Raw genomic sequence first — 27867 nt, 5'->3', positions numbered from 1 at the left:
ACTGTACCCAGCTTTTATGTGGTTCTGGGCATTTGAAGTCTGATTCTCATGAATGCACAGCAAACCCTTTACTGACTAAGTTATCTCCAGCTGTTAAATCATGTAATTCTTACTCATAATAAAGAAGTGCTATTTCAGAGTATGAAACATAAATTCTGTTTCAAAGATTTTATTGCAAGATGCTTTAATTAATTACAAGTTTATATTATAACTTGGTAAATTCAGTTGGGCAGCAAGTTGCTGCAAGTTGCTTATTCAAATTGTGATCAGATAACTCCGCATACAGAGCAAGGATCAGAAATACCTTACTGGCCAATAGGGTTAAGCCACTAAGTGGACCTTGATCATTTTATTTCAATAGATAGCAATACAGAAAGAGTTCTTCACATAGACTAGTGCCCATTTAACTCTCTCTGGCTATCACAACTGAGAAAGACACATTCACATAACTGGCTGAGCTTGAGCCTTCTTTGCAAGCAGCTTTAGATCTTGAATGCACTTGGCAATGGTCTCCTTTTCCTGTAATAAGGAAAGAGAAATACAGTTCTCTCAAGAACATGGAAGGGTGACATAATTCTAAAGTACTTCCTACTAGAACATCAAGATTATTGCTTAATATAGAAAAGCTTACTAATCACAAGAAAAATGAATTATAGTACACTGGATAGATGCAATTTATTTTAGAAATAAATCCTGGGAGTGAGTTCCAGGACATCCAGGGCTACATAGAAATAAATCCTGGGAGCTAAAATTTCCTGGTCCACAGCTTTTATGAGTAAAACCTACAAAAAACTCAAGGCCAGAAATGTTTATAACTACTTTTACTTGTTAGTTTGGGTAAAAATAGTTCCTTAAAAAAGACCAACCAACAAACACCAGTAATACAGAAATATTAATAATGAAAACAACGGGGGCTGGAGAGATGGCTCAGGAGGCAGGGGCACTCACTTCCTACTCTTCCAGAGGACCTGAGTATGGTTCTCAGTACCCACATCAGGCAGCTCATTGCTGTCTGTAACTCCAGCTCCATAGGATTTGAGGATTCTGGCCTCCATGGGTACCTGCATCCTGTGTGTGTGCAGACACACATACTAAACAGCACGTAAACGCTAACCTTGAGGTGCAACCAGAGAAGATACAAAAGGTCATAATGTACCTGCTGTGCAGAAATGCTCTTCACCACATGCTTTTCTACCCAGTCTATCATGTGTTCTTCCTCCTTGCGACGCATCATGTTCTGTACAGAGATGTGGTAGTCCAGGCGATTCTTTACCTCCTTATATGCTTTATGTAGCCGTTCCCGGTAAGTGACCTCCAAGGCCAGGGCAATGTTATTCTGGGGGTGAGGGGGAGAATTAAGAAATAATTTACATTTAACTAAGAAATACTGTTACACAATCCTGCCTGGGCAGAGCTGGTCTCCCAGGAGTACTCTCACTCCTAGGCCTACAGGAGAGACCATGACTTGCTCCAATAACTGTCCAAAGAGGGATGTGCCAGGAGCACACAGTGCACAGGAACAATGAAGCGACTGGGAACAAGATCCTTCCGGTCTACATCTGCACCCCTGAGCTAAGGGTGTCCCACAGCTCTCTGTATCTAAATTCCACCCAGATAGAGCTGGTCTCCTCACGAGTGCTGACACACTTAAGATCATAGGCTTATAGGCTCACAGGAGAGACAAGCTCCAGTCAGAGACAGCAAGACCAACTAACATCAGAGCTAACCAGATGGCGAGAGGTAAGCGAAGACAAGCAACAGAAACTAAGGCTACTTGGCATCATCAGAACCCAATTCTCCCATCACAGCAAGTCCTGAATACCCCAACACACCTGAAACAAGATTTGTATTTAAAATCACATCTCATGATGATGATAGAAGACTTAAATAACTCCCTTAAAGAACTACAGGAGAACACAGGTAAACAAGTAGAAGCCCTTAAAGAGTAAACACAAAAACCCCTTAAAGAATTACAGGAAAACACAACCAAACAAGGTGAAGGAATTGAACAAAACCATACAAGATCTAAAAATGGCACTAGAAACAATAAAGAATACAAAGGGAGACAACCCTGGAGATAGAAAACCTAGAAAAGAGATCAGTAGTCATAGATACAAGTATCACCAACAGAATAGAAGAGATAGAAGAGAGAGAGTCTCAGGTGCAGAAGATACCATAGAAAACATTGACACATCAGTCAAAGAAAATGTAAAATGAAAAAAGATCCTAACCCAAAATACCCAGGAAATCCAGGACACAATGAGAAGACCTAACATAAGATAATAGGTATAGAAGAGAGTGAAGATTCCCAAATTAAAGGGCCAGTACATATCTTCAACAAAATTATGGATGAATACTTCCCTAACTACAGAAAGAGATGCCCACAAACATACTAGAAGAACAGAACTACAGAACTCCAAATAGATTGGACCAGAAAAAAATTCCTGTTGCATAATAATCAAAACATCAAATACACAAAACAAAGAATATTAAAAGCACCAAGGGAAAAAGGTCAAGTAACATATAAAGGCAGACCTATCAGAATTACACCAGACTTCTCATCAGAGACTATGAAAGCTAGAAGATTCTGGGCGATGTCATACAGACCCTAAAAGAACACAAATGCCAGCCCAGGCTACTATACCCAGCAAAACTCTCAATTACCATAGATGGAGAAACCAAGATATTCCATGACACAATCAAATTTATACAATATCTTCCCACAAATCCAGCCCTACAAAGCATAATAGATGGAAAACTCCAACACAAGGAGTGAAATTACACCTTAGGAAAAGCAAGAAAATAATCTTCTTCCAACAAACCCAAAAGAAGATAGCAACACAAACATAAAAATAACAAGAAGCAACAATCTTTTTTCCTTAATATCTCTTAACATCAATGGACTCAATTCCCCAATAAAAAGACATAGATTAACAGACAGGATACCTAAACAGGATCCAGCATTTTGCTGTATACAGGAAACACACCTCAGTGAGTAAGACAGACACTACACCTCAGAGTAAAGGTTGGAGAACAATTTTCCAACCAAATGGTCCCAAGAAACAAACTGAGGTAGCCATTCTTTTAATGAATAAAATCGACCATTAATCAAAAGTTATCAAAAAAGATAAGGAAGGACACTTCATACTCATCAAAGGAAACATCTACCAAGAGGAACTCTCAATTCTGAACATCTATGCTCCAAATTTAAGCACACCCACACTCATAAAAGAAACTTTACTAAAGCTCAAAGCACACATTGCACAGCACACAATAATAGTGGGAGACTTCAAAACCCCCCTCTCATCCATGGACAGATCATGGAAACAAAAACTAAACAGAGACACAGTGAAACTAACAGAAGTTATGAACCAAATGGATTTAACAGATATCTATAGGACATTTCATCCAAAAACAAAAGAATATACCTTCTCAGCATCTCATGGTACCTTCTCCAAAATTGACTACATAACACAAAACAGGCCTCAACAGATACAAGAAGACTGAAATAATCCCATGCACCCTGTCAGATCACCACGGGCTAAGGCTGGTCTTAAATACCAACAAAAACAACAGAAAGCTCACATATACATGGAAGCTGAACAACACTCTACTCAATGATAACTTGATCAAAGAAGAAATAAAAAAAAAATTAAAGACTTTTTAGAATTTAATGAAAATGAAGGTACAACATACCCAAACTTATGGGACACAATGAAAGCAGTGATAAGAGGAAAACTCATAGCTCTAAGAGCTTCCAAAAAGAAACTGAAGAGAGCACACACTAGCAGCTGGACAGCACAACTGAAAGCTCTAGTATAAAAAGAAGCAAATATTTCCAAGAGGAGTAGACAATGAAACTAAGGGCTGAAATCAACCAAGAGGAAACAAGAAGAATGTTACCAAAAAAAAAAAAAAAAAAAAAAAAAATCAACCAAACCAGGAGCTGGTTCTTCGAAAAATATCAACAAGATAGATAAAACCTTAGCCAGGCTAACCAGAGGGCACAGAGACAGTATCCAAATTACCAAAATCAGAAATGAAAAGGGACACATAACAATAAAACCAAGGAAATTAAAAAAAAAATCATGAGAAAAAGTACATTTACATAATGGACTACTACTTGGCTATTAGAAACAATGACTTCATGAAATTTGCAAGCAAATGGATGGAACTTGAAAATATCATCCTGAGGTAACTGAATCACAAAAGAACACACATGGTATGCACTCAGTGATAAGTGGATATTAGCCCAATAGTTTGGGATAACCAAGATACCTTCACAGACCATATGACAGCCCAAGAAGAAGGAAGACAAAAGTGTGGGTGTCTCAGTGTTTCTTAGAAGGGGGAACAAAATACTCATGAGAGGTAGAGGGTGGGAGGGACATGGGAGGAAGAGAGGAGGAGGAGAGGGAAAAAGGGGTCAGCATCAGGTATGAGAAGAGTCAGGATTGATACAGAAAGGGTCAGGAATTTGAATAGAGGTATGTAGCAATGGGGGATGGGGGGTAGCCACCAGCAAGACCCAGATGCAAGGAAAGTAAGAGGCTCCCAGGACCCAACAGGGATGAGATTAGCTGAAATGCCCAACAAAAGGTAGGGAGAACCCGAAGAGACTATATCGAGAGGTTAGGCAGGGGTCCCAATTGGGGCATGGGGCCACCCAGTCATCTCCAAATTGCTAACCCAGAAGGGCTTCTGTCTAAAGAAAATACAGAGACAGAATGTGGTGTTGGAAAGATCAACCAGAGACTACCCGGGGATCCATCCTATATACAGACACCAAACCCAGACACTATCACAGATGCTAAGAAGTGCTTGCTGACAGGAGCCTGACAAATACAGAGGTGGATGCTCACAGCCAACCATTGGACTTATTAGCACAGGGTCCCCAATGGAGGAGTTAGAGAAAGGACTGAAGGAGCGGAAGGGCTTTGGAAGCCCAAAGAACAACAATATCAACCAACCAGATGACCCAGAGCTCCCAGGGACTAAACCACCAACCAAAGAGTACACATGGAGTGACCTGTGGCTCCAGAAGCATATGTAGCAGAAGATGGCATTGTCTAGCATCAATAGAAGCTCTTGGGTTCAATTCCCCAAGGCTCCTCCTTGTAGGGGGAATGACAGAGCAGTGAGTTGGGAGTGGGAGCATCCTCATAGAAGTAGAGGGAGGGGTTTGGAGAGGGGGTTCTGGGAGTGAAAACAGGGAAAAGGGATAACATTTGAAATGTATATACGTAAAATTCCTCCCCCCAAACAAACAAACAAACCCAAAACAAAAAAATACTGCTATACTCATGAAAGAATACTTTTATTCTGGGGCCTTTGACAGCTAGTATACTCTATTTCTCGCTAGTATACTCTATTTCTCGCTTGTATGTTTATGTAAGATTCCTTGTGTATGCAAGTAGGAAAACAGCATGTCACATATTTATAAGTATGGGTCCAAGCTACTGTTTTTCTGTATTTTTAAAATATTCTTTCCCATAAATATTTAACAAAGACAACAGATATACATCACTTTCCTTATGCTATATACTACCCACCTAAATTATAAAGTACAGTGGAGTCCACTACGCTTGTATTCCAGTATTCATTTAACCAAATTCTGCTAATGTTAGGCTGTTTCCAGTCTTTTCTACTACAAACAGTTCTCTATGATCTTGTTTGAATGGTAGCTCATACTTAATGTGTTCTAAACATTCTTGTGCTTCTGTCAATCTTGTCAAGTTTTATAAATACATTATGGGGTACCAGTGTTATCTGTTTTACAGAGAGAAACTGAAGAAGTTGAACTTGCCCAAGTTACAGAGCTAATAAACTGAAGCTAAGCTCTGAACACAGGCAATCAGGCTACAAAGCTCATACTCTTAAGGACCTGTTCTTGACTGTCAAATCTATCTAAAGGCTATTTGCAACAAGGTTGTCAGAATGACCCCTTGAAATGTAAGTGAAACCACATCACTTCTCTACCTATAGCAATTTTCTGTAGGTCACCTCAGGTCAAATCCTTCCAGAAACACCAATGACTTGGCTATGCTCTTCCCTCTTCCTTTTATTCTCTCACTTACCCATTCCAACTTTAGCTATACTGGCATTCTGACTCCCTTGATTATAGAAAACAAATTCTTGCTCCCTTGATTATAGAAAACACGGTTTTGGGTGAGGATCCCTTGCAATTGTTTTAGCCTCTGCCTAGATCACTACTTCTCTAGGAACTGGCATAGCTTGATCATTACTTTTTTCAGGTCTCTGCTCAAATAACCCATCAAACATCTTTCCCAACTGCCCTATAAAAGAGGAATTCCTCAAGTTCCTTTTGTTTTACTATTAGCTTACTGTCTTCCTAAGCACTAATGCCCATTGACATTCACATCTACTCAACCATTTCTGATCCTCCAATGCCTGGCTATAAAAGATAAATTGAAGTTTTTAGGGCATGGGGAGGGAGACACATTAGTGCCAAATGTTCTTTAAGGCAGACTAACAATTAAAATTCCAGTGATGATGGCTAAGTTATAGGTTCAAACGCAAATCATCTTGGGTTATTTTAGCCCTTAATACATTGCTATTTATTATCCAACTCTACCCATGACCTAATATCCTTATGACTAGTACGTAAATACTTAGGAATATAAAGACAGACCCCTAGGTTTTACCACCCAAACACTAAGAATAATCATCAGCTTATAATCTGAGGCCTATAGCAGAGATTTTGTTTTACTGTAACCTGCTTACCTAAAGCAGGTAGGAAAGCACATTCCCACCAATGTGCTTTCGTATGTTGGTTGTTTTGACTGCATGCATGTAAGTGTACTATGTCCATGTGTGCTTGCCAGAAGAAAGCACTGGATCCCCTGAAACTGGGGTTACAGATGTAAGCCATCAGGTAGGTGTTATGAACTTGGATTCTCTGCAAGAGCAATTGCTCTTTAACTTCTAAGCCACCTCTCCAGCCCCTCCACCAGTGTATTTGAAAAATGTCTTGATTTGTAATTTCCTTTGTTCTGTTACTAAACTGATAGTATATGGATCATAGTATTTGGGGACCTGAATCAGTGTTTTTGGATCGCTTGTATTTAGCTCCAAAATAAACTTCCTTTTATTTCATTTGAGAGGAAAGCTATTTTTTGTGTAGACAAAAGCAAACTAGAAGATATAAACTTTGTGTTTTGTTTTTATTTTCTTCATCATTCCCAGAGCATCTCCATAAGGACACAAGTATATGGCTCAGAGCCATCCCTCCATCTCAACCTCCTGGGTGGTTGGTTACAGGTATGAACCATCATACAGAGCTCAGTTTTAACATTTTCTGAGATTGTCATGAGCTCAATGAATCCTGTTAATAAGATCATAGATTCCTAGTCTTGAAGAGACCTAACTCTACAGGGCTTGGAATGGGTCAGAAAACCTAGTGAGTGATGCACGGGGTATTGAGACCTCATTGAGAATCACTGGCCTAGATATTTATTATTAGTATTTCAGATACTGCATCTTAGGATCTGTTTTCACTACATGCATCCTTCTCTTAAAAAAATTTAAATAAATTAATAATTTGCCTGCATATATGTCTATGTGTAATATGCATGTTTAGTGCTGGCAGAAATCAGAAAGGGGTATCTGATTCCCTGGAACTGGAGTTATGAATGGTTGTGAGCCACTATGAGGGTGCCAAGAACTGAATCTGAGTTTTCTTAAAGAGCGACAAATGCTCTTAACAGCTATCTCTTTAGCCCCAGTGATGTGCTTACATAAATTTCAATGAAACATCTTATCTTTTTAAAATTACTTGATACAAAGTAAAAAAAAAAATTTTTTTTTTTTGAGGGTTTCTGTATCCACCTTTTAAATATTAGGCATAAAATACTGGGCTCAAAGAAAATAACGAAATATCTGACATGCTTATAATTTTAGGATCTAATTAAACTCTGGGTATGATTAAAAGCTCTACTGCGGCCGGGCATGGTAGCACACACCTTTAATCCCAGCACCCAGGAGGCAGAGGCAGGTGGATTTCTGAGTTTGAGGCTAGCCTGGTCTACAAAGTGAGTTCCAGGACAGCCAGGGCTACACAGAGAAACCCTGTCTCCGAACCCCTCCCCGCACCCCCCCCCAAAAAAACCAAAACACTCTACTGCTTTCTAGACATGCTTTCTGAATGAATGTTTGTTAAGATTTTCTTACCCACGTATGTATGAAATGCAGGGAATGTATTTCACCTTTGGTCTTTTTCAGATAGGGTGTTCCTTTTTAAAAATCAGCCCTAACTTATTATTTTCCTCTTGTATGGATTCAAAGTGTGTGTTTTTACAGCTTATACTGTTTTTGATTTCAGAACAGTCCAAAGTATATTTTTCACTTAACAGTTCTTAAATATCAACTGTAATTGCCAACTTCTAGTCAAATCTCTTTTCTACATAAAATAAATAAAGCCCATTTTAATCATTCTTCAAAATATCCTGACTTTTTGGGTAGTGTTCCGGCTTTCTTGAGCATGGAAGGCAAGTGATCTACTGTTGAGCTACATTCCAGATACTAATTTTTTGTCATATTTCATTTATTTTTTTGTACACCCACGAATTAACTACACTATCTTAGAAATTAATGAAACCTGTTGAGGTAACTTTTTTTTTTTTTTTTTTTTTTTAACTTTGTATCAAGGTGTGTCTCTGTATTTTCAGTGTTTAGTTCTGTATGGGGCTAAGTGCTGGCAGGGTTCTGGTATTATCATTTCTTTGGTCTATCGAGGGGTTTCCCATTTTGTAAATATTCATCCTTCCTCACTTGCCTAAAGGCAACCTAATAATAAATATATCAGAGGTTGTCTCACTACTGATTGGTTGTAATAAAGAGCTGACAGCCAATAGCTAAGGCAGGAAGTACTAGGGTGGAACTTCTGGGAAGACGATTGCTGTGCTGCAGGGAGAAGAAAGCTCATGTGGAAGAATCAAGGGCAGGCATGGAGGGAACAAACATGGACCGAAGTGGAGCAGAGAAAGGTATACAGCTAGCCATGTGATAGGTGGTAGGTAGGCTAGATAGTCAGGTTGAGTTAGATGTGTTGCCCGGGAGGCTGCCCTTACAAAAGGTCTAAGCTTCCATGTATTATCTATATCACCGGGAGGACTGAGAAAGTCCCGCCATAGAAACCTACCCTCTGAACATCGAAGAGGTAATGGCGCTTCTGAACCAGTGCCTGCTGTGCCTTCTCCATGTCGATTGCATCCTGGATTTGTTTCATGCTTGACTGCTTTACTTCTTCTAGTTGAGCAATTTTTTCCTGTAATTATATTATAGTGTCAATTGAAACACCAATGCTACCAAGACCAGTCATTTTTATGCTCCCTCAGTTTTATTCCTCATCTGTACAAATTACCATGATGAAAAATACAGAGGGAAACACACAAATCTTTAGAAGAGTTATATAATATCAATGAATGAAAAGACCAAGGAAGGTCAACTCAAACTAAAGATGTATGAAAATCTGTTTAAACAGAGGTACCCTACATAGGTGGATAGTATTGTTCTTAAAAGCCAAAGGTTACTAAACTAAATCTAAAATCCCTGTGCTAGGAATTAGATACAAAGTTGTTGATCAGGAAGGTTCCCAGTGCTCTCAATAGTCTATTTCCATTGCTCTTGACTGAGCACCAGAAGGAGATGGTTAGGATCCTCATGCTGAAATAACCACACTTTGGTTGCAGGTCAGAGAAATCTAGCTTGAATTAAGTAAGAGAAACTTTTCTCTGCTGGCTTTCAAAATGCCTGAAGGTTCTCCGTTGAGAGAGGAAGAAAAGGGATCAACATTTTTCCTAGAGCTGAACTCTTCAAGATATAAAACAATGAACTTGCCAGGGGGGTACGTACAATAGTCTTATGACTATTACGGGGTAATCAACCATTTTCTGACTGGATTTGACTCTATTCCACAGAAAAGAATGACTGCATGGTTCTGTAAATCTACTTGAAATTCCACATGGCTGAGAGGATGTAACATACTCTTATTATTTTTCTTTTGCTAAGTGAATACAGTGCCACAAAGTGCTTTCTGCATATTTACGTTAGACCCACAGATTAGTGCTACTCTTAGCCTTCATTAGAGAAGCTTGTTTTCAGCAGGTAATTCTGAGACTCATTAACCAGCCAAAGAGCCAAGAAACATGATAGTACCCAGCCCTAAATGTAACATCTATATCACCTCCTCCAAGGCTCAAGGAACCTTGAAGAAATGGAATGCATCTAACAGCTAGTGGATATGGAGGAACACTGAAAAATGTTTTCTGGACATGACCTGGTCACTACACTAATGAATTCATAGTGGCTGTAGTTATTTTACATGTACAAGATTGAGCTGTCCACATTCAATCATTGATGTTGCAGGAAGTCATGAGGTCTCACCCTTCACTTTGAACAGTTAATGGTTGCTGAGGGAGTCATTTTCTTCAGTGGTATAGCCACTGGTAAACTGCCCATGCTTCTATACAAACCCCGACAGTCAACAAAAACAGAAACATGAAAGTAGGAAAAGGACTTGTTGGGAAGAAAGGTTCAAAAAAAATAGGAGGGGAGAAAGAGGGTAATGAAGAATGAATCTGACCAAAGTACATGTATGAAATGTCAGAAGAGGCTGGAGAGAGAGCTCAGCGGTTAAGAGCACCAAATGCTCTTTCAGAGGTCCTGTGTTCAATTCCCAGCAACCACATGGTGGCTCACAACCATCTGTAATGGGATCTGATGCACTCTTGTGGTGTGTGTCTGAAGACAGCCACAGTATACTCATATAAATACTATAAATAAATCTAAAAAAAAAAAAAGGGAAAAGAAACTGTCAGAAGCAGAATGTCCACAAGTTCAAAGTCAGCTGGGTACACAAACTGAGCACCAGGCCAGCAAGGATACAGAGATCCTGTCTCAAAAGTCAAAAATAAAATTCTATCACTTGGGCTGGAGAGATGGCTCAGCGGTTAAGAAAGAGCATTGACTGCTCTTCCAAAGGTCCTGAGTTCAAATCCCAGCAACCACATGGTGGCTCACAACCATCTTTAATGAGATTGGGTGCCCTCTACTGGTGTGTCTGAAGACAGCTAGAGTGTACTTACATATAATACATAAATACATCAATCTTTAAAACAAAAATTCTATCATTTAGAAGATGGACATTAAGGGATTCAGGAATTCAAGGCCAGCCTTGATTTTATATGTTCTCATCAGGGCCCCAATATCACCAACCAATCAAGCAAACAAACATAAATGGCAGCATAGGTTTTTTTTCCTTTTATTCCAAATAACAGTTGTGTTTCTTTTTTTTTTTTTTTTTTTTTTTTTTTTTTGGTGTTTCGAGACACGGTTTCTCTGTATAGCTCTGGCTGTCCTGGAACTCACTCTGTAGACCAGGGGGGCCTCGAACTCAGAAATCCACCTGCCTCTGCCTCCCGAGTGCTGGGAGTAAAGGCGTGCGCCACCATGCCTGGCTTAATAGTTGTGTTTCAATTAATCCCAATTGATACCTGATGTGAAGCATGTTCTAAAAGATTTTATTCTTTGACAATTTTATACATGCATTTTTAAAAAAAGATTTATTTATTTATTTATTTATTTATACACTGTAGCTGTCTTCAGACACACCAGAAGAGGGCATCAGATCTCATTACAGGTGGTTGTGAGCCACCATGTGGTTGCTGGGATTTGAACTTTGGACCTTCGGAAGAGCAGTCGGGTGCTCTTACCCACTGAGCCATCTCACCAGCCCCCGCATTTTTTTTTTTTTACCTTCAAAGTGGCTACAATGAAATTTATTTTGGTTTTAGAAATGAGAAAAAAAAAAAAGACTAAGGAAGTGTTTGGTACATTTGAATTCTATCTCAAAGTATTGACTAACTGCAACATGACTATAGCCATGTAACTATATTTATTGGTGTACCATTCCTTCTAAAGTTTATATAAATAATAACAATATTAGGTAACTGGGATGTTTCTGCTATAGTCTAAAGTGGGAAGTAAAGTTTACAATTCTTACCTCATTAAGTTTGTCAATAAATTCTCCAAAAGAGGCGCCATATTTCTTAATCACATAGACAATCAACCCTACTACTGATATGGTAGAGAAGGTCTCTGGGGTAATCACATATATTTCTTTGGATAGAAAATACAAGCTAAGTCCAGTTCCAAGCACATAGGGTCCTAGAAAAACAAAAGAGTTATTTTATATTTCATGTTATGCCTATGCCTACTTCACATTTGGGTATTTCAAGGCAAAGTTAAAAATGATAATCAGATTATACACATACAGATTAAGCAGTATACAGAGCTGAAAGAAGATCTGGACTGAAGGAAATCTGTATCATGACTCTAAAACCTATCAGAAACAGAAATCAGTATAATCTCTGAACTTTAGTTTCCTCAAAGGGGAAACAGTACCTTCTTCCCAGGGCTGATAAAACAGAAATAATGTAAATGTGAAGCACGTAGCTAGAGGAACTGTTCTACAAAGACATGAAGCTGCTTTCTACAGTAATCGCTCCAGCAACATATCCTGTTGATTGAATGGATACAAGGGACAGGACAAAAAACTGCCTGTGTTTATAAAAAAGTTAGGATGCAGAAAAACAAAACAAAACCCAAAACCCAACAACAACAACAACAACAACAACAAAAAACAAGCAAAAAGGAATTATTAAAAAATATTCATATAAAAAAAGATTTAAATTGTCAGAATTCTGGGAATTAGGACACAATTTTCTTTCTAGATTCTTTTAAAAGTTGAAATTTATGATGATTTAGTGGTAAAGAGCATTTGTTGTTCTTGCAGGGAGCCCATGTATGAACTAGCATCTACATGGTAACTCACAACCTTTATAACTTCAGCTCCAGGAGACTCAATATCCTCTTCTGGTCTCTAAGAGCACTGCATTAAAGTGGTGCATATATATATATATATATATATATATATATATATATATATACATATATATATATATATACACACACACACACACACATATGCAGGCAAAACATCCACATGTATAAAAACATAAATTTTAAAAGTTGGTATTTACACTAGTGCATGAAGTGAACCGTTGCTTTTCCACAGTGTGGAACTAAAGTGGCCTTCCAGACAGTCTTGCTATGTAGCCCTGGTTGGCACCGAACTTCCCATGATCATCCTTTTGTCAGCTTTCTGCAACCATGTACAGGGTATTAATCGCCACACTGAATGGATTTTGAAGGGCCCATTGTATTAATATTGTAATGATTTGCAAGATCTGAAGACACTCATTTTCTTCAATTTCAGATAAGCAAATGCTATTTTAGGGTAGTCTAGAGCTTATAACAAATTTTGGGTTTCCAGTGTTCCATGTAAGAAAGGCTTTGTATAGAGACAAAACAAACAAACAAACAAACAATCAAACACAAAATCTTAGCCAAGGGACCTAAGTTCCAATCTAGTTCAGCCACAAGTGGGGGTAAGGCACCCTTACAAATCACTTTTCTAGATATTCTTGATAATAAAAGCTTTCATGGGAATGTCCAAGTATTAAAAAGCAAAAGTGAAATCAGGTTTTATAAAAAAGTGTGGTTCTGAAAGTTTATCTCTATAAGAACAATCCATGAGAGATGTTCCTACTTGTCCTTAGGTTATGAGTGCACGACACAGTCTCTGTAATAGTCTCATTGCTTTATTTCTATCTATAGCTCCCTTTACTATCTGAAAGAGTGGGATATGCAGGTACTAATTTTTAAATTTTTTATTAATGTCCCTCAATATCAGACATTTAACTTAGTCCATTATTGTATGGCTAGAACAATGCCTGGCAGTAAATCAAAGAAATTAGCATAATTAATAAATACCAATAATAAATAGAACCATAGCTCTAAAACTAAACAAAACACTGAAACACATTCATCTCAAAGTTTATACAGTCACTATTAAGTTCTTTTGGAAAAAGAACTGACTTGATTTTAATAGTATCAAATATAGTACTAATGACCTGGCAATGCTCACCTGTTACGCCAGTCTTAGGGTAAAGGAACTGGAAAAATTCCTCAGGAATCAGCCCAAGACGTACTTTTCCCCCATATTCAGGAAGAGGTGGTAGAGGGGCAAGGCGAGGCTGTCCTGTGTGAAAGACCCTTGTTGCCTGTAATACCCTACAAGCAACGATTAAACAAATTTAAAACCAATTTTTCAAAGAAAACAAAACATAAGAACAATTAACAAAACCATGAAGGGGGATAGAGACTGAGGAGTTTCCTACTGAAATATGACTGTCCAGGAAAGGGACTTAAAAGACACTGGAAACTTCTACTGGAATCTTTGCCTAAGTTTAATGGATTATTTACCTAGGACTTGATATTGCCAATCAAGACCAGTGAAACATGAGAGAGAAGACTACAGCTAGGTACTCACTTAAAACCCTAGACTGGGCTTTGAGTAAAAAATTCAAAGTTTTTAAAAATTTCAGGGTTAAAACTTTTAAAAAATTTCTTTTTTGTATTGTATTAATATTTGCATGGACACTGCCACATAAGAAGGTCAGAGGACAACTTGCGGGAGTTGTTTCTCTTCTACCAGCACATGGGTCTGGGAACAGAACTCAGGTATACCTGTCAGGTTTAGTGGCAGACATCTTACCCTAAGCCATCTCACGAGCCCCTAGAACTCAAGTTTGTGTAATGTCAGATTTCTCTGTGTAAGAAATAAGACCTTTATAGGCCATTGTGAAGACTGTTAATTTATGTAACATTTTTATTTTTTTTATTTATTTTTTTTTTTTTTTGGTTTTTCGAGACAGGGTTTCTCTGTGTAGCCCTGGCTGTCCTGGCACTCACTTTGTAGACCAGGCTGGCCTCGAACTCAGAAATCCGCCTGCCTCTGCCTCCCGAGTGCTGGGACTAAAGGCGTGCGCCACCACGCCCGGCTTTATGTAACATTTTTAATGTCTGTCCTATAGTAGGTTCCACATGAATGCCAACCTAAATGCCAACACTGCTATAAGCAACCTGATATTAAGAACCTTGATTCAAAATAGTCCCTTTGATGTAGGACTGCTCACTCTATGTGAAACAGGCCTTCTCAGTTTGCAGTAATTCTGATTATGTTCAATCTTTGAGTTGTATATAAATCTTGGAAACCTCAACTCATTTGTTCCTATTTTTTTGCCCTAAGGTAACAGTCATACACATCTGGAGTAAACACTCAAGTTCCCTCACAATTCTGCCTGCCTGACAAAAACCTTTCCACATTTTTATTGTTATATGGGGAAGGGAGATGGCGAGCTCTAAATTCCAAGTAGTATTTTGTGTTTGTTTTTTAAATAACTATTAGATCTTGCTATTGCCACTTCTAGGCTTGAACTATTATATTATACCAGCATAATAGACTTGTACATTATTTGTATTAAAACAGTCTATGATGTATTCTTTTGAGTAATTACAGCAGGCTGATGTCTGATTAGGCTCCTGATAAAATCTTTGCTTTTCATTCACATTTGCAGTCAAAGGTTCTGAGGGTGACTCTTCCCCACTTCCTATCTCACATGTCCTTTACTCTTTACATCTCTATACTCCATGCACTTTAAGAGTTTTACAGGATTTCCTATCACTGAGCTACTCTCTCAGTCCTATGTCCTCCTTTTGATTATCACTTTATGCCTCTAAAACATCAGTGACCCCACCAAGCTTCGAAAATGAAGAACCATGGTAGAGATCCTTTCATATAAATGAGGGTTTCTCAGCTTCAACCTGATTAACATTTGGCCTGCATAATCCTTTGCTGCAGATAGATGGCTCTTCTGTGCATGTTTAGAAGTATCCCTGTAGCTGCTGAATGGTAGCAACCAAAAACATTTTCTGACACTGTCAAATGTCACCTGGAAAATCAGCTAAAGGCTGAATCCTACTGGTTTAGATCATACCACGAGAGAATTTTTAGAACTTTTTACCATCTCAGTTGAAGCCTTTATTTTCATTTTCTTAAAACTATTTTAACAGCCGGGCGTGGTGGCTCACGCCTTTAATTCCAGCACTCGGGAGGCAGAGGCAGGCGGATTTCTGAGTTCGAGGGCCAGCCTGGTCTACAAAGTGAGTTCCAGGACAGCCAGGGCTACACAGAGAAACCCTGTCTGGAAAAACCAAAAAAAAAAAACAAAACAAAACAAAACTATTTTAACAACTCCAAACCGGATGGCTCTTCTTGTCAAATATTCCTTAAATATAGCTCTTTCATATTACTGCCAATGCTTCTAAATCGTGACCTGACTTGAAAACTCTTCAGCAGGCTCTCCTCTGTCCACAGAAAACAAGTAACAGCACGGCTAACCCAGCCCCTGCAAATTTTCTATATTCATCTTTCCTTAGTGCCTCACCTATACTCACATCTCTCAAGCCACAAGCTGAATGACAACCAAAGAGCTTAAAGCTGAAAGACGGTCAAGAGTGCTTACTGCTCTCTACAGGACCAGATTTGGTTCCCAGAACCTATGCTGGGCTGCCCACAGCAACCTCTAACTCCAGCTCCAGATCTAATACCTTTTTTCCTGCTTCTGCAAACACACACGCACACAAAAATAAAATTATTTTAAAAAAAAAGTTTGACATTCTTTGGAGAAAGCAGGACTGGCATGAACAGTACATAAAAAAAGACCCAAGACACAGATGAGGTTAATTCAGATTGAATTTTCTTGGTTTTGCTATGTTTAGATTTTATTGCAATAGGGATATGAGCTCTGAAGGTTTTAAGTGGGGGGACTGCCATGATCTCTCTGCTACATTGAGAATGGATTGTTTTGTTAAGACTAAAAGCCTAGTGAAATTGTCCATTTCAGAACTGTGGGCAACGGCTTCATGCTGTAACAATGATAGTGAAAGTTGTTAGACTCAAAGCATCCTCACGAGCTCAGAGTCTTACTGACGGATTAGAGGATGGAACTACGGTGCAGCTCTCTAGGATTAGGGTTGCTGTGATCTCCACAAAGTTATCCACTGTCACATTATGTGATCATCAACACAAGCATTTTACGAAGCCATACGTGATTTCGGTCTCCTGATATGGTTAATAAAAGACGTAAATCTGGAAGACACCCAAAACAATAGGTTTTATTTTGCTATATTTAACCAGATCTGTCCTTAGGTGTAAGTAATCCAGTAACTTGGTTGTGTGTCGCTGAAGGTCACAACGAGGGGTGAGCCTCTCTTTGGTGTTTGTCAGAGGAAGGAACAGGATCATGTTCAAGGCAATTAGAAGAACAAACGTCCGAATGAGCATGCAAGCTGGCTAACGTGAAGGAAAACAGCAATTTCTGGCTTGACGCTAGGAAATGGAAAGAGGAGAATAAGACGTGGTGACACTCACCCTGGACCTAGGGCGGCCGCGTTCTTCAGACACGGGGCTGGAAACACACAAGACGGAGGTTAGCAAAGTCAAGGAGAAATCGCGTTTCTACCTTCCCGGGTGTCGGCCCCGGCATCCGTCTCGGCCGCGCCCGGAGATGCTGGGCGGCCCGGGAGCTCTCCAGACCGCTCCCGTGGGTGAGCTCGGGCCCAAACGCAGCAGTCCGTCCTCTACCCGCTTCCCGCCTCCCCGGCCTGGCTTCTTCCTAGTCACCCTGCTACGCTAACCTAGGCTCTACGTCTCTCACCCGCTGTGGCGGCGGCAGAAAGCACCACCCGGGACAGCATTGTCTGCGAAGAGCGGGACAGCTGACTCCGTGTCCCTGTGACCCCGACCCGAGTCTGTCAGGGGCAGGAACAAGATGGCCGCTCGCACATCTCGCGAGAAGAGATCAGCTCGCTTTTTCTCGGAAGTTCTCGGCTTTTTTCCCGCCCCCCCCCCACTATCGCGAGAAGAAGAAAAAAAGGGGGGGGGGAAACAAACACTCCCGCTGCGGGGACAGCAGACAGAAAAGCTAGTTGGAAGGGTAGACACAATTCTCGCGAGAAGTAGAGCGAATTCCCTCGGAAAGGGGCGGTTGCGCAGAGGTACACCACGTGTGCCATCCCTCCGGCGCCGAGTCAGGGTCTCTCGTCGAGTCTGGGTCTAGGTTAGATTTGGAATCGTGGAGATGCGGAAGGACACCCCTCCGCCGCTCGTGCCCCCGGCGGCCCGCGAGTGGAACCTGCCCCCCAATGCGCCCGCATGCATGGAACGTCAGTTGGAGGCTGCACGGTACCGGTCTGGTGAGCCGAGATCCCAGGGCCTGGAAGCCCCTTTACCCCCAGTCTCCGGTGCCCTCTCCCGGTGCTGACCCTCTCGAGTCCTCCCAGCGCCGTGTTGCCCTCCCCGGCCATACCTGGCGTCCTGGCCCTGCCCCAGCTCAGCTCCACAAACCCGATCTCAGATTCTGACTGGTCCCGCCACGGGGTTCTGTGAGGTTACCATAGAAACAAGGCCTTCTATCTGACACCTTGTAACTTTGCTCTCCCCACCGTAGATGGTTCCCTTCTGCTCGGGGTCTCCAGCCTGAGTGGTCGCTGCTGGGTAGGTTCTCTGTGGTTTTTCAAGGATCCTAGCGCGGCCCCCAACGAAGGTTTCTGCTCTGCTGGCGTCCAGACCGAGGCTGGAGTAGCTGACCTCACTTGGGTGGGGGACAAAGGTATCCTAGTGGCTTCTGATTCAGGTGAGTGACTCCCCTCCCCTGGAATTGAAGAGTTGGGTACAGGGTAGGATGGAAAAAGGTGTTTTATTACTTAGAGGCTGGGTGGTTGACCTTATTGGCTTGGCTGTCCCAAAAACTAAGTAGACCAGGCTGGCCTTGAACTCACAGAAGTCTTCCTCTGTGCTGTAATTAAAGACGTGTGCCACCGTGCCTAGCCTCCTATTTTCTTTTGCTGTTGTGTTTGCTGTGTGCTGTGAATTGACTCACCTTGCTAGGCAACTGCTCTGTCACTGGACAGTCCTTAATCCCACCTCTCTTTGAGTGTCAGGCTGAGAAATGTAGGCTTTGGCATTTAGAAAGACAAAGAAATGAAGTTGGGAGGCGATGGAGGGTAAATCTTGGACAAGCTAGGGATGAATATAGTCAAACTACATTGTATGCGTGTAATGAAGTTCTCAGAATTAAACAGATTAAAGAAAATCAGAATTTAGAAGTTGGTGGGAGCTGGGTATAGGTGCGGCCTGTAATCCCAGCAGACGCAGGCAGAGCTCTGTGAGTTGGAGGCCGGCCTGTTCGCCATATCCAGTTCCAGGCCAGCCAAAGGTACGTAGGGAAGTAGTAGGGAAACCCTGTCTCAAAGATTAAAATAGATTTATTTTGGGTCTGGAGAGAGGATCCAGTAGTTATAAGTGTTGACTATTTTTCCAGAGGACCCAAGTTGGACACCCAGCACCCACATTCCACTAACAACCTTGTAACTCCAGTCTTACGGAAGCCGGCGCCCTCTTTTGGCCTCCATGGGCACTACATGCACTTCATGAATAGACCTACATGAAAGCAAAACACCTGTGCACTGAAAATCAGAACATCTCTCTCACATACAAACATTCTTAAGTGTTAGGTAGACCATGGCAATTGGAAAGTAGAATGTTAGTGATTGAGACTGTCTGACAGTTGAAATTAGAATATTGCAAGACAGTGAGTGGCTGCTCTTCCAGAGGTCGTGAGTTCACGTCCCAGCAACCACATGGTGGTTTACAACCATTTGTAATTGGATCAGATGTCCTCTTCTGGTTTGTCAGTGACAGTGTGATCATATACATAATATAAATCTTAGAAGTATTTTAAGACATTTTATGTAAGCAATCCAAATATTTACTAGTGTCTGCATAACTGGGAAGAGACCGTCACTGAACTGTTATCTAAATAAGGCTCTCTGGGAACCGATTACTTAGGATCTGCTCTCTGGAAGCAGTATAATTGATTTTACATCTATTTCTCTATCTCAAGGAGTTTTCCTCATAGGCCTCTGGCCTGTTTGGAAAACAGCATGGTAATAAAATCAAATGGCCTGGAAGTTAGCTAAGCCTGTTAGTGATATGGACTTTGCTTTTACAGGAACGAGTTTTTGTTGGCCTAGTAGCAATTCTTGCTTGAGTCCTAGGCAGGAGTTCCTGCCTTGGTATAACCCAGGCTCATGCTTCCCATGCCTACACCTCAGCCCACTCTGTCCCCAACAGGTGCTGTTGAATTGTGGGAGCTAGATGAGAATGAGACACTTATAGTCAGCAAGTTCTGCAAGTATGAGCATGATGACATTGTCTCTACTGTCACTGTCCTGAGCTCTGGCACACAAGCTGTCAGTGGTAGCAAAGACTGCTGGTGAGTCCCTGTTTCCATTATTTCTATATCTAGGCTTCCTGTGGATATCCCAACTATCCTGTTAATTTCATTATGTAATGCTTTGGGCTGTTTTTAGTCTAGTGAGTAATGGCATGTCTGTTTCCTGAGAGACTTGGTAGTGCATTGTAAATACAACAGTCTAGGAAACAGACGTGGGACATGGTTTGTTTGGGTACATTTTAATGTTGATACTGCAAGTTAATGTTCCTATTTATCTTTTGCATTTTAGCATCAAAATTTGGGACCTGGCTCAGCAGGTGTCACTGAATTCATACCGAGGTAAGTGTTGAGTCCTGCCTATAGTTATCTTTTACTTTCCCCTTTGGGATATTTGAACTGTGTTTGGATAATAGTAGTAGCCAGTCTGGGTTCTTTTGATTGGTCTTTCCTTACCCCAAAACTACATACAGTCAGGTTCCATTATCTGCTTCCTGTCCATTTCTCTGCTCCCGTTTCCATTGATAGTCTCACAGCCTTTTGACTAAGTGGGTGTCTTTGTTCTGTTCTCTTGCTGTGAAACAACACCATGATCAAGGAAAACATTTATTTGAGGGCTTGCTTACAATTTCAGAGGGTTTATGACTGTCACGGCAAGGAGCGTGGGCCAATAGGCAGAGCCTGGTGCTGGAGCAGTAGCTAAGAGCTTACATTCTAATTCACAAGCATGTGGCAGTAAGATAGCAAGACTGGCTTGATGTGGGCTTTTGATACACTTGGCCACACCTCAAAATTCTTCCTAAGTAGTCCACCAATGGGAGCCAGACATTTTAAATAGACGATCCTGTGGGAGCCATCCCTATTAAACTGAAGTGGGCTGATAGCCTCCATCCATTCTCTTACCTTCAGGTTCGTCAGGTTCTGTTGGGTCTCATATGGTTAGTCCTTCTTGTCCATATCTTACCTTCCATAGACAGTCAGGCTTTAGCAATAGAGTCACACTCACATCATCGCCTGCAGTCTGTGACTCTTGGTTCTTCATTGCTTTCTTGTAGCCTGCAGATCAAGATCCTACTTTCTTGTCAGCATTCAAGCCTTATGACAGTGAGACGTGTGTGTGTGTGTGTGTGTGTGTGTGTGTGTGTGGCGGGGGGTGGGGGGTATGTGCATGTGTATGGAGGCCAGAGGTCAGCTTTGGAGGTGTCTACTTTGTTTTTTGAGACTGATTCTCTGACTAGGATGTGGAGCCAGGGAGCCACAAGGATTCACTTGTCTCTGTCTCTGCAGTGCTGGGATTACAAGCAGGAGCTACCGTACCTGGTTTTCTTTCTTTCTTTCTTTCTTTCTTTCTTTCTTTCTTTCTTTCTTTCTTTCTTTCTTTCTTTTTTTATAATAATAGTTCTGTGGTTGAATTCGGGTCTTCATGCTGGTGTGGAAAGTACTTTACTGATTGAGCCATCTCCTGCCCAAGACTTTTGAATCTCACTCTTAAATGTTCACCTCTATAAAATGTCTGTCTGGGGCTTTCATCATTTTATTGTCCTTTCGGCTTTGCTTCAGTAACAGAATTTAGTTTGGTAGCAATTCTTTATGAATTTTGAGTTCATGAAGATGGGTACTAGAGTGAGAGGAGGATGGAGGTTGACTTAGTCCTAAAGGCAGAACCATTCTGGCTACTCTGCAAGGGCTGACTAAATGACATCAGTGATTCCTTCAGTCTCTAGCTAATTGGTGACATCATTCATTCATTCATTATTGGATATAGATTGCCCAAAAGAATTCAAAGCTTGCCCATTTAAAGTTAACAAAAAGATTTAAGTGGCCGGGCAGTGGCGGTGCAAGCCTTTAATTCTAGCACTTGGGAGGTAGAGGCAGGTGGATTTCTGCCCAGCCACACATACATTTAATGAATATATTATTAAAAGTTAGGTAGTTGCCAAGAAGTTAACTTTTTTTAGCATATCATTTATTGGCATATTATTTTTTCTAAGCATATGTCTTTTTTAAAGTCTGTAACCTATTTATAGAAACTGTTTACAAACAGTGACAAAAACCAACTTACTGTTAGCAGCATTAGATTTCACTTTGTTTTAGTCCAACTTGGTTTGTTAATACATACAAGCCAGTTGGTTATGTCCTTAGAGAAACAATCGTTTTGTTTTTCAGTTCTCACTGTTAGAAACAGAGAGGCAGCCACAGAGCCACACTGGTATTTGTGGGATGCCTGAGACAGCTTCATTTTATTCACTGAGTTCTTGAAGGTGCCCCTTTGCTCTTTGGCTCTTAGTTTGAGCGCCTTAGGTTTTCAGGCTTTCAACACTGGCATGGAAGACCTGGCTGGAAGGGAGGTATGAATGAGCTCAGCCTGTAAGGTGGGAGACGTGTGATGGGAAAGCATAGGCAAGTTCAGCCTTAGGGGAAAGCATATTAGAAAACTCGTAGCACCAGAACTCTCAGGTGTGTCGTGCTTAGAGGTGTGTGTTCTGTTAATATGGACATTGTTCTAGAGTTAGCAAGCTTCACATCTATACTGCAAACTCCCTTCTTCTTATTATTAAGCCTGTAATCAAATTGTCTTTACCACTTCATCATTTCTGCTAGCTTTTTCTGGTTTTATAACTATTAACTTTTACTGTGATTGTTGCAGTTTATAGCCTGTCAAATAGTTATTAAATTATCTGATGAAGTTGACTTGTTTCTCACATTCCCTTTTCTCTGCCATGTTTCTCCTTTACAGCTCATGCAGGACAGGTTACCTGTGTTGCTGCCTCTCCCCACAAAGACTCTGTGTTTCTTTCATGTAGTGAGGTGAGGTCCAGTGGCTTCTTCCCAACCGCAGCTAACCCTTAATACGCCCAAGTCCCTGGTCTGGAGACTGCAGGGTAGATGTTGTTTTGGATTATAAAAGCCTTTCTCTATTCCTGTTCCTAGGACAGTAGAATTTTGCTCTGGGATACCCGCTGTCCCAAGCCGGCATCACAGATGGGTGAGTGATAATGGGAGCCCACGGCAGGAGATGTTCACTGCCCATAGTCACAGAGGAGCTCTTAGATGCCCACCCCTGTGACAAAACCACACCATTTTCTATCTCACTGAGATTTTGCTGACCACAGAGTAAGGGTTTGCTTCTGTGGGTAGTTTACTCTGCAGACAGCTGGACAAAAGATCTAGGGTTATTATTTTTATGCCTTGTTCTTTTAGTTGTGTACAGGAGATGGGTGGATATAGGTTGTGAGGCTTAGGGATGAGGACATACGTGACTGCTCAAGCAGTATTTAAGAAACCCACTGAAAGTGTTCCCAGAACTTAGTGACTTTCTTTGGAAGACAGCTTCTAGGTTGTGACCTTTGTTCTGAGTCTTCCTTTTCTCCCTTCCAGGCTGCAATGCCTCTGGCTACCTCCCTACGGCTTTGGCTTGGCATTCTCAGCAGAGTGAAGTCTTTGTTTTTGGTAAGGCAGCATGACAATACCGGCTCTGGGAATGGGGAGGATGACAAAGTGCTACCTTCAATGGAGTACATGCCCCTGTCAGCACATGCAGGCACTGCATGAATTATGCCAGTTTGAGGTAGCTATGGAGAACATCTTTTTTTCCCTAGTGGGTTTGTTTCCTCATTGTTCCAGCTTCTTTTTTCTGGGCATGGTTAGAAGTCAGTGAGCTGTGGAGCAAGTGCTTGCTGTTATGGAATTATGTTCTGCTGTGGTGTGACTGCATATGGTAAGAGTTTGTAGTTAAGTAATTGTCCCAGCCACACAGTGACTTACTGATTCTACACCACAAAGGAAACTGTTGTCTACATCTTGAGAGACTGGGATTCATTCAAATCCAGGTCTGGCTCACATCAAAGTATGGTTTTTGTTGTTGTTGTTTTCTTCCTCAAGACAGGGTCTGTATGAAGTTTGGGCTGTCTTAGAACCTGATGAGTAGACCAGGCTGGCCTTGAACTCAAAGATCCTTCTGCCTCAGCCTCCCACATACTAGAATTAAAGGTGTATACTATACTTAGCCTGGGACGTGAATTCTTAACCACCGTGACATGCTTTATTTCTTCTACAGGTGACGAGAATGGATCTGTCTCCCTTGTGGACACCAAGAATGCAAGCTGTACCCTCAGCTCAGCTGTGCACTCCCAGTGTGTCACTAGACTGGTATTCTCTCCACACAGGTACTGTGTGTCACCAGGAACTTGGAAGGGATGGGTGGGGACAGTGGTGAAGGAGTAGGAATGGAGTGATACAGGGAGGAGATATCTATTTGGCAAAGCATTAGCTGCTTCCATTGGTCCTTAGATGGGGCAGTACTCTAACTTGGCTTTCCTAAGCTTGTCAGTATAGTCTTTATTTGGTTTGTATAGTTTGAGAAGACCTAAAATATAATCTCATTCCTGCTTAAAGCCTGCGAGTCTGAGTAATTGTTGCTAATGTAGAAGGAGCCATTGGGCTGGTGAGTTACTAGTGTGGTTTCTGTGAGCACTGTTCCATTTTCTTTGCCTTTCCTTGGGATTGTAATGGTAGTAAGACCTAAACCCCAAGTGGGTATCAGGATCCTTCTCCCCTGGCTCAGTTTACAGTGGGGTCAGGGCTGGTCCTGATAGATTTTGGTTGTGGAATCTATGAACTTTATCTTCTTTTCCTTTTGTGTCCTCTCCTAGTGTCCCCCTCCTGACTTCTCTCAGTGAAGACTGTTCACTTGCTGTGCTGGATTCAAGCTTTTCTGAGGTGTAAGTTTGAAGTAGAATCCTGTGGTCAGGAATCGGGGATCAAGACCAGTGGGCAAGCAGGTCTGGTTTCTCTTCAGGAACATACATGTAGAATTCTTCCTTTGTTGGGTCTGGAGAAATGGTTCAGCAGTTAAGAGTACTTCCTTTTTGTTTCTAGTAAGCACATTAGTCTGCTCATAGCTGTCTCGAACTCCAGATCCAAGGCATACGATACCTCTGGCTTCTGTGGGCATCTGCACTCGGCCATGCACACCCACATGGAAATACACACATATTATTAAAAATAAGTATAAGTACAAGAAAAGTCTTCATCTTTGTCTGCAGAGATCCCCACCCCCAACCCCTCCCCAAAGTCTTCTCCATTTGCAGCTATGTGTCTGCAAGACTGAGTGCTGAAAGCTTTCTGATTGTAGGCTTTCTGGCTAGAGTTCCAGCTTGATTTAGGGAACCACTTCGGAGAAGTGGAACTTGCTGTAGAGTAAAAAAGGGCACTGGATGGGAGACCTGGGTATGTATCCCTCTGCCATAATTTCCCATTGACTGTGGACATTATTGCTTCCTTGTTCTGTCCACTGTGTCTTCACCTAAGAAAGTAGACTGGGTTGGATAATCTAACACCCACTGGCCTGGTAATGGGGCTGTATAGATGGTAAAATGTGTCCTGAGTATGTTACTAGGTTTTCTTTCCAAGTAGTTTCTCCTGGGTTTTCATCTCACACCCTGTTTTTCCCCTTTTGTTCTAGGTTTAGAAGTCGAGCCCACAGAGACTTTGTGAGAGATGCTACGTGGTCTCCACTCAATCACTCCCTTCTTACCACAGTTGGCTGGGACCATCAGGTCATCCACCATATTGTGCCCTTAGAGCCTCTCCCAAACCCTGGACCTGACAGTGTTGTGGAGTAGAATGGATTTCAGAAAAAAACAAAACAAGCCCTCCATCTGCAAGCGACTACTTGCTTGCCCCTGCCTTCCATGTGTGAGAGCACAGGAGCCTTGTAGAGCATGTTTCCTCCCTAGCCCCGTGCAGTAACAGGCAGATTCTCAGCCTGAGGGAGGCTGCATCCCATAGTGACTCGGAGGAAGAAACTTCCTCTGGAAATGGGTGTATGTGAGTACATGTGTGAGTGCGGTGTATAGTTTGGAGTGGAGAAAATTATTCTTCAGCTTTCCCAAAGCAATGCTCTTTACCCCTGACGAAGTGACCAGAGGATTTTATGCTTCCCATGTCTGGGAATCGGCTGTGTTAGGGATATGGAATGTGGGTATCCCTAGATTTTTGGGAATACTTCACACTACTCAGAGGTGCATAACTTATTTTTATATAGAGTTTAATTCACTATTATGGGAATTACTTCCATATACAAAAGTCTAGCCCAGTGTACCTTGAGAAGACAAAACAGTTTTGTACAAATCCCTGTTATACTGAATCAAATCCATTTTATGGGTGAATAAATTTGGCCCTGCAGTGTAGTGCTTGCTCACCCTTTCCTTCATTGGTGTTGTGTGTGTGAGAGATGAGTGTTTTCCTGTCCTAGATTTCACAGATAAGTTGTAGGGATGATGGACCACTTAAAGGTGTTTCAGTGAAGTGGGGAAATTGACATGGATTGTTACAGAGAGATCTGTCATTTTTCCCACCTAAAAATTGATCTGGGTACCTTTCTCTGGAAAGCTGAAGTCTGAATGTATTTTTGGACTCCTAAGATTTGAGATCCAGCATCAGGGAAACTGTCGGAAATACTGAAAGGTGAAATAAAGACTTTTATCACTGATTTTTCCCTCCCCAGAGCTGTTACTCATTACCTGCTTCGCTTAGGTGAATTGCCAGTGTCAGACTTAACTGCCCACTGTCTTTGTATTCTACTGTATTCCACTCCATTAGAGACTGGATCTGTAACTGATCTTATTGGAGCTTTCCAATGTGGGTTTAGGAAAAGCACATAAAATGGGCGCCCTGAAGGAATGTGATCGTCCATTCTAGTCTTGCCAGTCATGAGCCTCTGTTGTAATTACCCTCGAGCAAAACACTTGAGAGTTTGCAGTCAAGGTCACCTGGGGTTGGGACTGTGGAAGCAAGGACTTCCATTGTTACTAAGTTCCAGGGAAGGCATAAGATAGGTCGAATCAGTTTCTGCTGCTTAGAGATAAAGCTTGTGCTTTGTGTCACTTAGGTAAGGACAGGTAGTGCATTTACATGGCCTGCTTTTGGGGCTAAGACTAATAGAGGAAAATCCTGAAAGAAATGAGTAAATACGGTTTGTTTCCTTTTAGGTCTGTATTGGTAAAAGTAATCCACATTGATTAATTCATGCCACAGATGTCCAACTTAGTCAAAGCCACAGTAAATGACAGGCATAATCCTACGTAGTATATTATGATATACAAGGTAAAATACCTCAAATAATCAGGAATATGAGTTGTAGCAAGTCATTATCTCGAGAATAGTTCCAGCACTGCAAGCCTCAGTGAGGAAACACTAGGGTTATTTTGATTGTTGAAAAGCATTTAGTTTTTTTCACATTAGTGTTAACTGTTCAAATGTGTGAACGAGAGTGAACACATTTCCTTAGCTTTGTTATTCTTACGTAGCCTCACTACTGTTGAACTGCTGACCTCTGGACAGCCAAGGTCTGAGACTTGTTCCTAGAGTGGTGGGTGCTCGGGAGAAGAAACATTGAAGATCTGTGTAATCTCAGTGATGACAGGTGTTACTGATTTTCTAGGTAGCTCGATCTGCAGCACAGCTGGCCCCTGGTGCTCTAGTGAAGAGCTATATGGATGTTTCTTGTGGCTCACTGTCATGGCTTCAGAAATCCCCAGTGAGGGTCAGGAGTTTGTTCAGTGGGTAAAAGTGTTAGCCATCAAGCCTGATGACCTGAGTTCGGTCCCTGGGACTGACATAGCAAAAGGACTATTGACTCTGCAAG

General features: G+C 41.4%; 2 protein-coding genes across 2 annotated transcripts; one reads left to right on the top strand and one right to left on the bottom strand.

Annotated features, from left to right (window-relative positions):
- Positions 1-167: 167 nt before the first annotated feature.
- On the bottom strand, positions 168-17786 carry Atp5pb (ATP synthase peripheral stalk-membrane subunit b). The gene is made up of 7 exons (XM_021157270.2): positions 17643-17786; positions 17357-17393; positions 14009-14154; positions 12023-12186; positions 9161-9286; positions 1157-1336; positions 168-519 (listed from the first exon to the last, which is right to left on the bottom strand). Exons 1-7 carry the CDS (start codon positions 17680-17682, stop codon positions 442-444), a joined length of 771 nt encoding a protein of 256 aa, XP_021012929.1. The 5' UTR covers positions 17683-17786; the 3' UTR covers positions 168-441.
- An 84-nt stretch (positions 17787-17870) lies between these two features.
- Positions 17871-26712, top strand: Wdr77 (WD repeat domain 77). The gene is made up of 10 exons (XM_021157269.3): positions 17871-18180; positions 18435-18620; positions 20120-20261; positions 20512-20561; positions 22957-23027; positions 23151-23205; positions 23598-23669; positions 24277-24385; positions 24872-24940; positions 25684-26712. Exons 1-10 carry the CDS (start codon positions 18066-18068, stop codon positions 25841-25843), a joined length of 1029 nt encoding a protein of 342 aa, XP_021012928.1. The 5' UTR covers positions 17871-18065; the 3' UTR covers positions 25844-26712.
- The last annotated feature ends 1155 nt before the right edge of the window (positions 26713-27867 follow it).

Source organism: Mus caroli, unplaced genomic scaffold (assembly GCF_978045245.1).
Source record: "Mus caroli unplaced genomic scaffold, Mus_caroli_1 scaffold_3, whole genome shotgun sequence".
Taxonomy (NCBI): Eukaryota; Metazoa; Chordata; class Mammalia; order Rodentia; family Muridae; genus Mus; species Mus caroli.
Note: the sequence above shows the minus strand (reverse complement) of the source record. Positions and strands in the feature narration are given on the sequence as shown.